At 43.3% G+C, this 15,806-nt stretch overlaps 2 protein-coding genes across 3 annotated transcripts in view; one reads left to right on the forward strand and one right to left on the reverse strand.

The window, feature by feature from the left end:
* Positions 1-202: 202 nt before the first annotated feature.
* On the forward strand, positions 203-13,089 carry TARDBP (TAR DNA binding protein). Of its 2 annotated transcripts, XM_011935802.1 has the most exons (7): positions 203-280; positions 1,244-1,492; positions 4,433-4,596; positions 6,264-6,404; positions 7,998-8,168; positions 9,701-9,818; positions 10,770-13,089. In XM_011935802.1, the coding sequence occupies exons 2-7, from the start codon at positions 1,255-1,257 to the stop codon at positions 10,823-10,825; spliced, it is 888 nt and encodes a 295-aa protein (XP_011791192.1). In that variant the 5' UTR covers positions 203-280; positions 1,244-1,254; the 3' UTR covers positions 10,826-13,089. The 2 variants fall into 2 exon arrangements, with proteins under 2 accessions (XP_011791192.1, XP_011791191.1); XM_011935801.1 differs by lacking the exon at positions 6,264-6,404 and having other exon boundaries at positions 9,701-13,089.
* Positions 13,090-13,562: 473 nt separating this feature from the next.
* Positions 13,563-15,806, reverse strand: part of MASP2 (mannan-binding lectin serine peptidase 2) — a 22,842-nt gene continuing 20,598 nt past the window's right edge. The window contains exon 13 of the mRNA XM_011935803.1: positions 13,563-15,237. Coding sequence (XP_011791193.1) covers positions 14,474-15,237 — 764 coding nt within the window. The 3' untranslated portion in view covers positions 13,563-14,473. The remainder of the gene's footprint in view (positions 15,238-15,806) is intronic.

Raw genomic sequence — 15,806 nt, forward strand, 5'->3', positions numbered from 1 at the left:
AGCTTTTCAGGCCTAGGTCCTGGTTTTATTTTAGTTTTCAGAGCTTCTCTGTAGGTTCGAATTTCCAAGAGGCAGCCTGAGTCCCTGGGGAGAGGGTCATCGTGGCTCTCCTCGGAGCCTTCCACCTCTGGACGGGCAACCGGTGGGAGAAGACGCCGGTGGGCGGGGGGAAGGAGGCGGCCCTAGCGCCATTTTGTGGGAGCGAAGCGGTCGCTGGGCTGCGCTTGGGTCCGTCGCTGCCTCGGTGTCCCTGTCGGGCTTCCCAGCAGCGGCCTAGTGGGTGAGTCGCGGAGCCTTCTCACTGAGGATGCCGTAGGTGCTTCGGCTCCCGCATTGGGGCTGCCCGAGGCGGACGCAGCGGCTTCGGCCCCTGCCCAGGGATGTGAGTCGTGAGACCGGGCCTAGTTCTGCCCGAGCGGGCTCGCGCGGGAGCGTCGTTAGGTACGGGCACAGGGAGGCCGCTGGTGCCGAAACGGGGAGCCGGGCCCGTGGTGCCGCGCAGGCTGAGGCGGAGGTTGGCCCCGGACCCGGACAGTGCCGGAGCCTTCGGTACTTTGTACCCCGAGGGACGCTGTCACCTCGGGCCTGGTGCTCCTGCGCCCCACCCCGGGCCGCGCTGAGAAACTCCTCCCTCGGCTGGCACGCGCGGGCTTCTGGGAGGCGGCGGCCAGCTCCTCCAGGACCTGTCGCCGCCGGCCTTGCGGCTCGGGCTCACAGAGCTCCCGGAAGCTCCGAAATGAGGAACAGAGAAGAACTTTTCTCCTGTTTTTTACACCTGATTCACTGCCCATATTCAGTCTTCAGGTTCAGCTGATGGATCTCTTGCTTAGGAAAATCGACTTGGACCCATCACGCCCATGCCGCAGCCACTTAGGCTCTTCCCCTACCTTCAGGATTACTTAACGACTTCCACGATGGTCATAAAATAGCTACTGTTTATTGTTCCCTTGCATACCCCAGCTTGTAACCAGCAAGCCACGTTGGACTCAGTTTCAGTACCTGACGCATCATAAGCCTTCAGGGAAAGTTTTTTGAATGAATGAACTGGCGAGGCATCAGATTTTGACGGGAAAATCACTACCCTTACCTTCACCTCGTCATTTTTCAGAGATAACCAATGCATGTAGGAATCCAGACAATTTTTCTGGAAGTCAGAACACTAACATGGTTTGGGTATTATCGTTATAAGAAAACAGTTACTGTGACGTCAATGTTGTTCATTCATATCTCTTTTCCCTTTAAGAAAAGTGAAAGATGTCTGAATATATTCGGGTAACCGAAGATGAGAACGATGAGCCCATTGAAATACCATCGGAAGATGATGGGACGGTGCTGCTGTCCACGGTCACAGCCCAGTTTCCAGGGGCGTGTGGGCTTCGCTACAGGAATCCAGTGTCTCAATGTATGAGAGGTGTCCGACTGGTAGAAGGAATTCTGCATGCCCCCGATGCTGGCTGGGGAAATCTGGTGTATGTTGTCAACTATCCGAAAGGTTTGTTACTATTTGGTTTTGTAATCATGCTGAAGTGTGGTCGGGTGTGTGTCTCATCCATGGATCTTAGCCTCGTTTCCTGGCAGAATGTCTCCTGTAACTTAAGTATTTCCTTGAACTTCACTATGAGACAAGTTTGGAAGACCATGAGTCTAAATTTATGGAAACTGGGGATTATAGATCATTTTAAAAGAGAAAGCGATGTATTTAAAAAATATCTGAATAAACTTTGCCAAGTTGATGCCAAATTTAAGGAATTACTAATAATGTTTTACGCTTTTGCGCTTCTATCAGTGTTGTAAATAGATTCTTCTGAAGGGCTCCAGTATTTGGATTTGATCATTGTCCTTTTGGTCTTACATCATTCATTCGGCACATGTGACTTCATTTCTTCCCTTAAATGAACAAACAGTTGCAGTAGCCAAATCTTGAATTAGTGTAGTTCCAATTACAATTTCGAGGTTCTGGTCTTATCCTTCTCGCTGCCTCTTACCACTGATGTTCTAAATCTAAGAAAAGGAAGCATGAAGTTTAAGAAGTGTGCCAAAGAAATAGCTAATTTTCGCATTTTGGAGTAGTGTACTGTTAATAGTCGATCTGTGTGTTGCTTTTATTATAACTTGGTATTGCAACAAAGTCTATCAAATTTGGTCAGTATGCAAGACACTCTTTTACATGTGTAGAAAAACTTTAGGGCCAGGCACGGTGGCTCACACCTGTAATCCCAGCACTTTGGGAGGCCGAGGTGGGTGGATCACCTGAGGTCAGAGTTTGAGACCAGCCTGGCCAACATGATGAAACTCCATCTCTATTAAAAACACAAAAAATTAGCTGGATGTAGTGGGTGCCTGTAATCCTAGCTACTCCGGAGGTTGAGGCAGGAGAATCGCTTGAACCAGGAGGTGGAAGTTGTAGTGAATAGAGATTATGCCATTGCACTCCAGCCTGAGCAACAAGAGCGAAACTCCGTCTCAAAACAAAAAGAAGAAAAACGAAAACAAAAATTAGCTGGGCGTGGTGGCGGGCGCCTTGTAGTCCCAACTACTCGGAAGGCTGAGGCAGGAGAATCCCTTAAACCTGGGAGGCAGAGATTACAGTGAGCTGAGATTGCGCCACTGCACTCCAGCCTGGGTGACAGAGCAAGACTTCATCTCAAAAAATAATAATAATAATTAATGTAAACTGGGGATTTTTAGTATGCTGTTTCTTCAGCCATCGGTTATAGATTAATATTTACCCAAATTTAAAATGTCAGGCTGGGTACAGTGGCTCACACCTGTAATTCCAGCACTTTGGGAGGCTGAGGTGAGCAGATCACCTGAGGTCCAAAGTTCAAGACCAGCCTGGCCAACGTGGTGAAACCCCGTCTCTACTAAAAATACAAAACTTAGACAGGCGCGGTGGTTTGTACCTGTGGTCTCAGTTACTGGGGAGGCTGAGGCAGGAGAATTGCTTGAACCTGGGAGGTAGAGGTTGCAGCAAGCTGAGATGGTGCCACTGCTCTCCAGCCTGGGCAGCAGAGCGAGATACCGTCTCAAAAAAAAAGAAAAAAATGTCATTTAATTTATCTCACCAGGCCGGATACAGTGGCTCACACCTGTAATCCCAGCTACTCAGGAGGCTGAGGCAGGAGAATCCCGTAATCACTTGAACCCAGGAGGCAGAGGTTGCAGCGAGGGGAGATTGCACCACTGCACTCCATAATCACTTGAACCCAGGAGGCAGAGGTTGCAGCGAGGGGAGATTGCACTACTGCACTCCAGCCTGGGTGACAGAATGAGAATCCGTCTCAAAAAAAAAAAATTATCTCCCTTTCTCTTCTAAATAGTCTAAGGTTAAGGTTATGTAGGAGTTTTTAGTTGTTGTTTGTTTTTTGAGATGGAGTCTTGCTCTGTCACCCAGGCTGGAGTGCAGTGGCGCGATCTTGGCTCACTGCAACCTCCACCTCTGGGGTTCAAGCAGTTCTCTGCCTCAGCCTCCTGAGTAGCTGGGATTACAGGCGCCTGCCACCACACCTGGCTAATTTTTATATTTTTATCTATCTATTTATTTTATTTTATTTTATTTTATTTTGAGACAAAGTCTTGCCCAGGCTGGAGTGCAGTGGCACAATCTTGGCTCACTGCAACCTCTGCTTCTTGGGCTCAAGCAATTCTCCTGCCTCAGCCTCCCAAGTAACTGGGATTACAGGCGCCTGCCACCGAGCCCAGGTAATTTTTTTGTGTGTTTTTAGCATAGATGGAGTTTCACCATCTTAGCCAGGCTGGTCTTGAACTCCTGACCTTGTGATCCACCTGCCTCAGCCTCCCAAAGTGCTGGGATTACAGGTGTGAGCCACCACGCCCAGCCGGTTATGTTTTTTTAAGTAAGCCAAACTTTTGGTTTCTTTTTCTTTTTTGAAATTAGAGATGGGGGCTATTGCTCTGTTGCCTAGGCATATTGTAGTGGCTGTTCATAGACACCCTGCAGCCTCAAACTCCTGGACTCTAAGGCATCCTTCCTCCTCAGCCTCCTGAGTTGTTGGAACTTACAGGCATACACACCACTGTGCCTCATTTTCCGTTTTATTGCAAAAGCTGTGTATTTGTTGAATGTTTAGGAAAGATAAAAGTTAAATCTACATCAGGAGATACAAGTTGCTGATACTTAAGTCAAAGTGAAGTAGAATTATTTTTGTTTTGATAAACCTTTTGAGAGAGAGAGATTGTAATCTGGAAGTACTACAAAAAACAAAATTGGAAATCACTGAATTTCACCAGAAAAGCACCTCAGACACTAAACTTAAGCCTTTATTCTGTCCTCTAGAGCAAAAATCACCTGCCAAGTTTTCAGTGTCTTACTCTTCTTAAGAGTCTTCTTTTTGCTTCTCATTTCTAGATGTAGGAGGTAGTGTTTTTAAAGAAGTGCTAAGTCTAAAAGGTTTCTGCTCATTTTATTTAGATAACAAAAGAAAAATGGATGAGACAGATGCTTCATCAGCAGTGAAAGTGAAAAGAGCAGTCCAGAAAACATCCGATTTAATAGTGTTGGGTCTCCCATGGAAAACAACTGAACAGGACCTGAAAGAGTATTTTAGTACCTTCGGAGAAGTTCTTATGGTGCAGGTAAACTTCGATTGCATCAAACAGGTTTTCTTTACAGTGAATGAGCATCTGGCATTTATTTATTGGTATACATAAAGATGGGGTCTCACTATGTTGCCTGTGCTCTGGTGTCGAACTCCTGGGCTCAGACTGTCCTCCCGCCTCAACCCCAGTGTGCTGAGCCACGATGCCTTAGCCACATTCTTGTTACTTTTTTTTTGAGACCAAGTCTCACTTTGCTGTCCAGGCTGGAGTGCAGTGGCACTATCTTGGCTCACTGCAAACCTTCACCTCCCGGGTTTAAGCGATTTCTCCTGTCTCAGCCTCCTGTATCTGGGATTACAGGCGCACATCATCATGCCTGGCTAATTTTGTATTTTTTAGTAGAGACAGGGTTTCACCAGTTGGCCAGGCTGTTCTTGAACTCCTGACCTCAGGTGATCCACCCGCCTTGGCCTCCCAGTGCTGAGATTACAGGTGTGAGCCCCGTGCCCGGCCATATTCTTGTTATTTTAATGGCACTGTACTTCCTGTTACACAGATGATACTTCCAATATTTGTTGTATTTATACATATATCTTGTACTCTATATTATTGCCTTCAATATTGTAAAATCCTATTGTTGCATGAAGGCTTAAGGGAATTAAGTGATAATAGCTTTTTATCTTTGAATTCATTCTAAGATATTCTGTTAAAATTCTGTTAAAATCCTGTTGGCCGGGCGCGGTGGCTCAAGCCTGTAATCCCAGCACTTTGGGAGGCTGAGACGGGCGGATCACGAGGTCAGGAGATCGAGACCATCCTGGCTAACCCAGTGAAACCCCGTCTCTACTAAAAAATACAAAAATTCTAGCCGGGCGAGGTGGCAGGCGCCTGTAGTCCCAGCTACTCGGAAGGCTGAGGCAGGAGAATGGCGTGAACCCGAAAGGCGAGCTTGCAGTGAGCTGAGATCCGACCACTGCGCTCCAGTTTGGGCGACAGAGCGAGACTCCGTCTCAAAAAATAAATAAATAAAATAAAATAAAATAACATCCTTTTGGGGTGACTCATGCCTGTAATCCCAGCATTTTGGTAGGCTGAGGTGGGAGGATTGCTTGAGGCCAGGAGTTCAAAACCATCTTGGCCAACATAATCCAGACTCAGTTTCTTTTCTTTCTTTTCTTTCCTTTTTGGAGACAGGGTCTGGCTCTGTCAGTCAGGCTCTCATGGTGCAGTTTAGGCTTGCTGCAGCCTCCGCCTCCTGGATTCAAGCTATTCTTGTGCCTCAGCCTGCCAGGTAGCTGGGACTGCAGGCGCATGCCACTACACCTGGCTAATTTTTGTGTTTTTTTGTAGAGATAGGGTTTCACTGTGTTGCCCAGGCTGGTCTTTAACTCCTGTGCTCAAGTTATCCACCCTCCTCAGCCTCCCAAAGCGCTGGGAATACAGGTGTGAGCCACCACGCCCGGCCCCATCTTTCTTTTTTTTAAGAACTCAAAAACATTTCTGTTGTTTAAGTGAGTTTTGCTCTGTTGTTAACACGGTATGGATTCAATATTAACCTCGTTTTTACTCTGAAGACTAACTTGGTTTAAGTTTTAAACAACTGCATCCAGTTGAAACCATTCAAATTGTTTTTTAAGGAACTATGATTTGGGCTTGGAGTGTGTATGTGTACTTTTAGAGTAAACTTAAATCATCCTTTCTAGGTCAAGAAAGATCTTAAGACTGGTCATTCAAAGGGCTTTGGCTTTGTTCGTTTTACGGAATATGAAACACAGGTGAAAGTAATGTCACAGCGACATATGATAGATGGACGATGGTGTGACTGTAAACTTCCTAATTCTAAGGTACTTGGGTCTGTGCTTTGGGATATTTTGCTGACAACTTCCTTAGAAGATTGTAAGATAAAATGTAAACACACTTAGAAAAGATAGTGGTAGGGTGTGTTCGTGAAATCCTTTTGTCTTGTTGAAGTCTTTGGCCCTTAATGCATGTTGAATATTTAATGCTTGTTTGAAATATTTAGTTTATTACTTCTCCAAACGAAAGCTTTGTTCATTTTGTTCTTCCTTTTCTTTTTGTTATGCATGGAAAAGAGGAAAGATTATTTGTCAAGTTAACAGTTTCTTACATAGTTATATGTTAAAACATAAAGATAATCAGAATACATACATTAATCTTGTTATAACGGCCTAACTTTTTCCAAGCAAACAAATAACATTTGCTTATTTGGAACATCATCATCTTTGCCAGGAGATTGCGCATTTATTGATTTTCTCAAATCCAAATACAGTCATGCGTCACATGGCAAAGTTCATCAGTCAGCAGCAGACCACGTGTACAGCAGTGGTCCCATAAGATTATAACACTGTTTTTACGGTATCCTTTCTATGTTTAGATACACAGATACTTACCATCATGTTACAGTCAGTCACTTACAGTGTTGAGTACAGTAACTTGGAAGTTTGTGGCCTGGGAGCAATAGGCTATACCATCTAGCCTAGGTGTGGGGTAGGCTGTGCTATCTGGGTTTATATGATGTTTGCACAACCACGATTTTTTGTTTGTTTGTTTGTTTGTTTGAGACAGAGTCTTACTTTGTCGTCCAGGCTGGAGTACAGTGGTGCGATCTTGGCTCACTGCAACCTCCTTGCCTCCCGGCTTCCAGCAATTCTCCTGCCTCAGCTTCCCGAGCTTCTGGGATTACAGGCGTGTACCACTATGCCTGGCTAATTTTGTATTTTTAGTAGAGATGGAGTTTCTCCATGTTGGTCAGGCTCGTTTCGAACTCCTGACCTCAGGTGATGCACCTGCCTTGGCCTCCCAAAGTGTGGGGATTACAGGCGTGAGCCACTGCGCCCAGCCTTTTTTTTTTTCTTTTAAGACGGAGTTTTACTCTTGTTGCTCAGTCTAGAGTGCAAAGGCACAGTCTTGGCTCACTGCAACCTCCATCTCCTGGATTCAAATGATTCTCCTGCCTCAGCCTCCCAAGATGCTGGGATTGCAGGCACCTGCAACCACACCCAGCTAATTTTTGTATTAGTAGAGCTGGAGTTTCACCATGTTGACCAGGCTGGTCTTGAACTCCTGACCTCAGGTGATCCACCCGCCTCGGCCTCTCAAAGTGCTGAGATTACAGGCGTTCACCACCACACCTGGCCACAATGATGAAATTGTGTAGTGGCTCATGACGTATTTCTCAGAACATATGTCCATCTTTATGTGATGCATGACTCTGTACTTTTGTAACTTAAAACGTTAGTCTTCACTGAAGCCTTATAAGAAAAAAATGCTGATGCAAAAAATTAAGGGTATGTCTACTTTTTAATGATTCACTGCTATCCAAGGCAGAATGATTTTGTTATATCCCTTACCTTAATGCTTTTTTCATTGTTCATAACATATTTCTGAGTGTTTTTTCTTCCTTTTGATTTGATCAGCAAAGCCAAGATGAGCCTTTGAGAAGCAGAAAAGTGTTTGTGGGGCGCTGTACGGAGGACATGACTGAGGATGAGCTGCGGGAGTTCTTCTCTCAGTACGGGGATGTGATGGATGTCTTCATCCCCAAGCCGTTCAGGGCCTTTGCCTTTGTTACATTTGCAGATGATCAGGTATTTTTCTCCTTAACAATATGTCCTGACCAGGCGTGGTGGCTCATGCTTGTAATCCCAGCACTTTGGGAGGCTGAGGTGGGCAGATCACGAGGTCAGGAGATCAAGACCATCCTGGCCAACATGGTGAAATCCCGTCTCTGTTAAAATACAAAAAAAAAAAATTTAGCTGGGTATGGTGGTGCACGCCTGTCGTCCCAGCTACTCTGGAGCCTGAGGTAGGGGAATCACTTGAACCCAGGAGGTGGAGGTGGCAGTGAGCTGAGATCATGCCACTGCACTCCAGCCTGGTGACAGAGCAAGACTGTCTCAAAAAAAAAAATATGTCCCAGGTAATTAGGTAATTTCTCTTGAACATTTCCCATCCAGCTAATTGCTAGTTTTAGCTGAGTTTTCTGACCTTGTAAGATGTAGGGTGTATGGGCCTAGACGTTTGTGATACCTGTATCTGATAACCCAAATGTAATATTTTTAAGAAATCTAAAAGTAAATATACCTTTAGATAGTTTTCAGTATGTGGCATTTGGGAATGTTACATACCGTTTTTTGTTGGGTTTTTTTGAGACAGAGTTTCGCTCTTGTTGCAAAACAAGACTGGAGTGCAGTGGCGCGTTCTCCATTCACTGCAACTTCCACCTAATGGGTTCAAGCAGTTCTCCTGCCTCGGCCTCCCAAGTAGCTGGGATTACAGCCACCTGCCACCACGCCCAGCTAATTTATTGGTATTTTTAGTAGAGGCAGGGTTTCACCGTGTTGGCCAGGCTGGTCTCAAACTCCTGACCTCAGGTGATCCACCCACCTCAGCCTCCCTCCCAAAGTGCTGAGATTACAGGCGTGAGCCACCACGCCTGGCCATTTTTTTGTATCTTTAGTAGAGACGGGGTTTCACTGTTTTGGTCTGGCTGATCCTGCACTCGTGACCTCAGGTGATCCACCCGCCTCAGCCTCCCAAAGTGCTGGGATTACAGGCGTGAGCCACCGCTCCCGCTCCTGGCCCTTTTTTTTTTTTTTTTTTTGAGACGGTCTCACTGTGTTGCCCAGGCTGGTGGAACATAGTGGTGTAATCAAAGCTCACTATACCCTAGAACTCCTGGGCTCAGCCTCCAGGGGAGGATCCTCCAGCTGCAGCCTCCTAAGTAGCTAGGACAGGTACATGCCACTATGCCCAGCTAATGTGGCATTTTGTGGGGGTTTTTTGATAGAGGTGGGGTCTCCCTGTGTCGTCCAGGCTGCCAGGCTAGTCTTCAACTCTTAGCCTCACACAGTCCTCCCACCTTGGCCTCCCAAAGCGCTAGGATTATAGGCATGAGCCACCATGTCCAGCCTATGTCTTTTGAAAATCGACGGAAATATCACTGCTGCTATTAATAAAACTAAAAGCTGTATTGGGGGTTTAAATGAAATGAGCATTCATTAATTATTTTTCCTCTGGCTTTAGATAAATTAATGCGTGTAATCTAAGTTTTGTTGCTACTTTAAATGTATGAATCCATGGTTTAATCTTCTTTGTTTACATCCCTTATTTCTTATAGATTGCGCAGTCTCTTTGTGGAGAGGACTTGATCATTAAAGGAATCAGCGTTCATATATCCAATGCCGAACCTAAGCACAATAGCAATAGACAGTTAGAAAGAAGTGGAAGATTTGGTGGTAATCCAGGTGGCTTTGGGAATCAGGGTGGATTTGGTAATAGCAGAGGGGGTGGAGCTGGTTTGGGAAACAATCAAGGTAGTAATATGGGTGGTGGGATGAACTTTGGTGCATTCAGCATTAATCCAGCCATGATGGCTGCTGCCCAGGCAGCACTACAGAGCAGTTGGGGTATGATGGGCATGTTAGCCAGCCAGCAGAACCAGTCAGGCCCATCGGGTAATAACCAAAGCCAAGGCAACATGCAGAGGGAGCCAAACCAGGCCTTCGGTTCTGGAAATAACTCTTATAGTGGTTCTAATTCTGGTGCAGCAATTGGTTGGGGATCAGCATCAAATGCAGGGTCGGGCAGTGGTTTTAATGGAGGCTTTGGCTCAAGCATGGATTCTAAGTCTTCTGGCTGGGGAATGTAGGCAGTGGGGTTGTGGTTGGTTGGTATAGAATGGTGGGAATTCAAATTTTTCTAAACTCATGGTAAGTATATTGTAAAATAGGTATGTACTAAGAATTTTCAAAATTGGTTTGTTCAGTGTGGAGTATATTCAGCAGTATTTTTGACATTTTTCTTTAGAAAAAGGAAGAGCTAAAGGAATTTTATAAGTTTTGTTACATGAAAGGTTGAAATATTGAGTGGTTGAAAGTGAACTGCTGTTTGCCTGATTGGTAAACCAACACACTACAATTGATATCAAAAGGTTTCTCCTGTAATATTTTATCCCTGGACTTGTCAAGTGAATTCTTTGCATGTTCAAAATGGAAACCATTGATTAGAACTACATTCTTTACCCCTTGTTTTAATTTGAACCCCACCATATGGATTTTTTTCCTTAAGAAAATCTCCTTTTAGGAGATCATGGTGTCACAGTGTTTGGTTCTTTTGTTTTGTTTTTTAACACTTGTCTCCCCTCATATACAAAAGTACAATATGAAGCCTTCATTTAATCTCTGCAGTTCATCTCATTTCAAATGTTTATGGAAGAAGCACTTCATTGAAAGTAGTGCTGTAAATATTCTGCCATAGGAATACTTCTGTCTACATGCTTTCTCATTCAAGAATTCGTCATCACGCATCACAGGCCGCGTCTTTGACGGTGGGTGTCCCATTTTTATCCGCTACTCTTTATTTCATGGAGTCGTATCAACGCTATGAACGCAAGGCTGTGATATGGAACCAGAAGGCTGTTTGAACTTTTGAAACCTTGTGTGGGATTGATGGTGGTGCCGAGGCATGAAAGGCTAGTATGAGCGAGAAAAGGAGAGAGCGCGTGCAGAGACTTGGTGGTGCATAATGGATATTTTTTAACTTGGCGAGATGTGTCTCTCAATCCTGTGGCTTTGGTGAGAGAGTGTGCAGAGAGCAATGATAGCAAATAATGTACGAATGTTTTTTGCATTCAAAGGACATCCACATCTGTTGGAAGACTTTAAGTGAGTTTTTGTTCTTAGATAACCCACATTAGTTGAATGTGTTAAGTGAAATGATACTTGTACTCCCCCTACCCCTTTGTCAACTGCTGTGAATGCTGTATGGTGTGTGTTCTCTTCTGTTACTGATATGTAAGTGTGGCAATGTGAACTGAAGCTGATGGGCTGAGAACATGGACTGAGCTTGTGGTGTGCTTTGCAGGAGGACTTGAAGCAGAGTTCACCAGTGAGCTCAGGTGTCACAAAGAAGGGTGGAAGTTCTAATGTCTGTTAGCTACCCATAAGAATGCTGTTTGCTGCAGTTCTGTGTCCTGTGCTTGGATGCTTTTTATAAGAGTTGTCATTGTTGGAAATTCTTAAATAAAACTGATTTAAATAATATGTGTCTTTGTTTTGCAGCCCTGAATGCAAAGAATTCATAGCAGTTAATTCCCCTTTTTTGACCCTTTTGAGATGGAACTTTCATAAAGTTTCTTGGCAGTAGTTTATTTTGCTTCAAATAAACTTATTTGAAAAGTTGTCTCAAGTCAAATGGATTCATCACCTGTCATGCATTGACACCTGATACCCAGACTTAATTGGTATTTGTTCTTGCATTGGCCAAAGTGAAAAGTGTTTTGTTTTTGTTTTTTGTTTTTTGTTTTCTTTTGAAATCTAGTTTTGAATAAGTCTGGGTGACCGCACCTAAAATGGTAAGCAGTACCCTCCGGCTTTTTCTTAGTGCCTCTGTGCATTTGGGTGATGTTCTATTTACATGGCCTGTATAAATCTCCATTGGGAAATCATTCCTTCTAAAAAGATTATTTGGGAGAGTGGGCAAAATGTTGATTATTTTCTAATGCTTTGTAGCAAAGCATATCAATTGAAAAGGGAATATCAGTACCTTCCTAGTTTGGGATTTGAAAAGTGGAATTAATTGCAATAGGGATAAAGTAGAAGAAACCACAAATTATCTTGTGCCTGAAATCCATTAAGAGGCCTGATAGCTTTAAGAATTAGGGTGGGTTGTCTGTCTGGAAGTGATAAGTGGAATGGGCTTTGTCCTCCAGGAGGTGGGGGAATGTGGTAACATTGAATAAAGTTGAATAAAATTGCTTACAAAACTCAGACTCTCACAATGCATTGTTAAGTATGTAAAAGCAATAACGTTGATTCTCTGTTGTACTTTTTTGTAACTAATTCTGTGAGAGTCGAGCTCATTTTCTAGTTGGAAGAATGCGACATTTGTTGTGTTAGTAGTTAATGCCCTTACCTAATTAGATTATGATAAATAGGTTTGTCGTTTTGCAAGTTACATGTTTTAAACATTTATAAATGAAGTCATCCTTTAGACTTGTAATCGCCACATTGTTTCATTATTTGGTTTCCTCTGTAAAGGGATCTTGAGTTGTTTTAATTTTTTTTTTATCTGCATCTAAATCTGCATGATTTCCAAACCCTGTACCATCTGAATTTTGCATTTTAGCACTTGCACTATTACTCAGCAGCAGTAACATGGTAACACTTAAAATGGTACTCGGGGACCTCCAAAGACTAAACTGACAAGCCTTCAAGAAGCCCAGGGGTAAGTTAACTTGTCGACGGCATGGTTTAATCCCTTCTTTACACTTGTGTAAATTTCAGTTACTGGTCTAGAAGGCTTTCAATGTTGAGTAGCCTTTTATTAACATGTTTATGGTACTGCATAGATATGGGTATTTATTTTACCCTAAAAAGATTTTGAAGTTTAGAAGTACTTAAACTATTTGGCAAAGATTTGTTTTTAAAAATCTATTTGGTCATCTAAATGCATTCATTCTAAAAAATTTTTTGAACCAGCTAAATAAAATTTTTTTTTGACACCACAGTTTAGTGTCTGGAGTCTTACTGGAAAAACATGATTTCTTTTTATATGTGACATACAGATGCTGGAAAGTTACCTTTAAAAATTGAGTGTAAAGAAAGAAAATAAAAATTGAGTCTCAAGAAGTTGTACTTTATACTTTATATGCACCAGAGAAATGAGGCCAAGACTCACAGTAAACTTTTACATGGAATGTTAACTGTTAGACTAAAAAACTTGAATGTTAGCTGTTAAAACCTTTTAGGAAGGAATAGCCAGCTAAAATCAAATGAGATTTTTAAGGTTAAATCAGCATTTAAGTTTTGTCCTTAGTAGGAAAAAGTAGGAACTACTCCGTAATCCAAGAGAGAACGTGTAATAGTAAGAATGATTTTGTTGTTGAGGACGAGCAAAGCAGCTCCTAACTGTGTATTAGTGTTTCTGTACTTGGCTCAACTGTTGTGTCATCTGTGCTCTTGTTAGGCATCACTGTGCCCAGGTATTTCATGTTCATTGTAAAGGGGAAAAGTCACAGATTTCTCTAGAATGTCACCACTTATTTCTAATGCCATTTTTCATCTTGTGGAAATGCCACGTTTTGATTCAGTCTTCTGAATTTGAACATTATTCAGGTTATTTCCAATTGCTGGGAATATCCTTAATGCTAAAATAAATTCTTAGCATTGAAATTGCTAAGTCAAAGGTTATGCATGCTTTTTAAGGGCTTTTGAAATGTATTGCCAGTCTGGCCTGCCACTCTCCCTGAACATGCCTGGTCTTGCTTAAAATGTATTGCCAAATAGTCCTTTGGGAAGTTTATGTTGTCTTTAACAATATGAAACAGTACTACTATTCACGTTCCTTTTGTCTGACAATTTGATAAGTGAATAATTGTATCCCACCATTTTGTGGTATTGGTTTTTTACATGGAAATTTTAGTCAGTACCTGGGCTGAAGTACCGTGTTTCCAGCCTTCCTACCCGAAAAGATGCAAGGTTATCCTTGAATCAATACTGCTATAATATATAAAGTACTTACAGAGATCAATAAGAACAAGTTTAAAAACAGTCAAAGACCATGGACAGGCAGTTTACAGAAATGCCAACAGCCAGTATGAAAAGAGACTGGCCTTTTAAAGTAACGAAATATAATTTGAGCAATGACATTACATTGGGTTGGCAAAGGTTCTATCACTCGTAGCTTATTCCCCTTGAGTCGGTGGGTAAGGTTGGAATTAAACTGGTAAGTGGAGAAATGACAGCAGTCTCACCTGGAGTCTGTTTTTTGGGTGGAGCAACAACTGCCATGTTCATAGTAATGATTAATGCTTCTCAGGTCACGTTGCTGCCAAGGTCTTCACAGGCATTTCTAAAAATGAGGAATCCTTGACTGACTGCAGACATGCGAATTAAAAATTACTAATTATGTTCTTGATCCAGGGAATATAGTTAATGACTTTTGTGTAGACTCCATACTGACCTGCTTCCCCACAATTCATGGAACCCCAGGACACTATTCCTCCCACAAACCACCTCTGTGTTTCATTATCTAGAAACACCAGTGCCCCTCCGCTGTCACCTCTGCAGCTGTCCTTGCCCCCACTTTCTAAGCCAGCGCAAAGCATGTTAGCAGTTATACTTCCCCCTGGATAGGGCGGCTTTTCATATGCAGCAGTACATTTTTGATGGTCAACAATTGGTATGTCGACATACATTAGATTTCTAGCAAGAAAGCCTCTTTGGGTTAATCCCCATCCAGATGCAGTTCCAATGTCATCTGTCCTCATAAAGGATTCAGCTTCTTTTCTTGGCAGACAAATAGGCGTGATGTTGCTATTGATTACAACTTTGTTATTCAATTTAATCAGTGCTATGTCATTGTCAAAGCCAGCATCATGAGTATAACCTTCATGTATAAAAACAGCTTCAGCCCAGGCTTGTGTATAATGAGGTGATAGTCTCTTCAGGGCGCCCATTCGAATGTCCAGGGAGGATGCATCATGTTTTTGCTCATATACGGCATGAGCAGCTGTTAGGACCCAGTTGTCATATAAAAGTGCACCTGCTGCTGTGCTTCCACCTAATATCAGGACTTGCCAAGGAAAATCACCAGGTTTTGCCTTTTGCCCTCCATATATACGCCCTCCTGTTGTACGGGCTGATAGTCCACAAACTGAGGGAAAAAAGCAGATAGGCAGAGAGCCTTTGTAAAAATGTCAGTCGTGTTTTTCTTAAATTATGACCACTTTCAAGTATATATTCGACGTCAACCAAAAATTACATGAATTGGTGGGTGACCATCTATACAGGCAAGTGAGGCTATTTTAAAACATCACAGTTCAAACACCTGATAAAACCTTTTGGTATTTCTTAGCTCCTCAGAAAACGAGATTAGTGAAAACTGACTGTTAGAAGTTATTTTGTTTTGCTAAAATAATTTGGTCTGTAAGATTGGGAAGGCAGGGCGTGGTGGCTCATGCCTGTAATCCCAGCACTTTGGGAGGCCAAGGCAGGCGAATCACGAGGTCAGGAGATCGAGACCATCCTAGCTAACATGGTGAAACCCCATCTCTACTAAAAGTACAGAAAGGGAGCCGGGTGTGGTGGTGGATGCCTGTAGTCCCAGCTACGCGGGAGGCTGAGGCAGGAGAATGGCGGGAACCCAGGAGGCGGAGCTTGCAGTGAGTTGAGATCGTGCCACTGCACTACAGGCTGGGCGACAGAGCAAGACTGTCTCAAAAA

Source organism: Colobus angolensis, unplaced genomic scaffold (assembly GCF_000951035.1).
Source record: "Colobus angolensis palliatus isolate OR3802 unplaced genomic scaffold, Cang.pa_1.0 Scaffold149, whole genome shotgun sequence".
In the NCBI taxonomy this organism is placed as follows: domain Eukaryota; kingdom Metazoa; phylum Chordata; class Mammalia; order Primates; family Cercopithecidae; genus Colobus; species Colobus angolensis.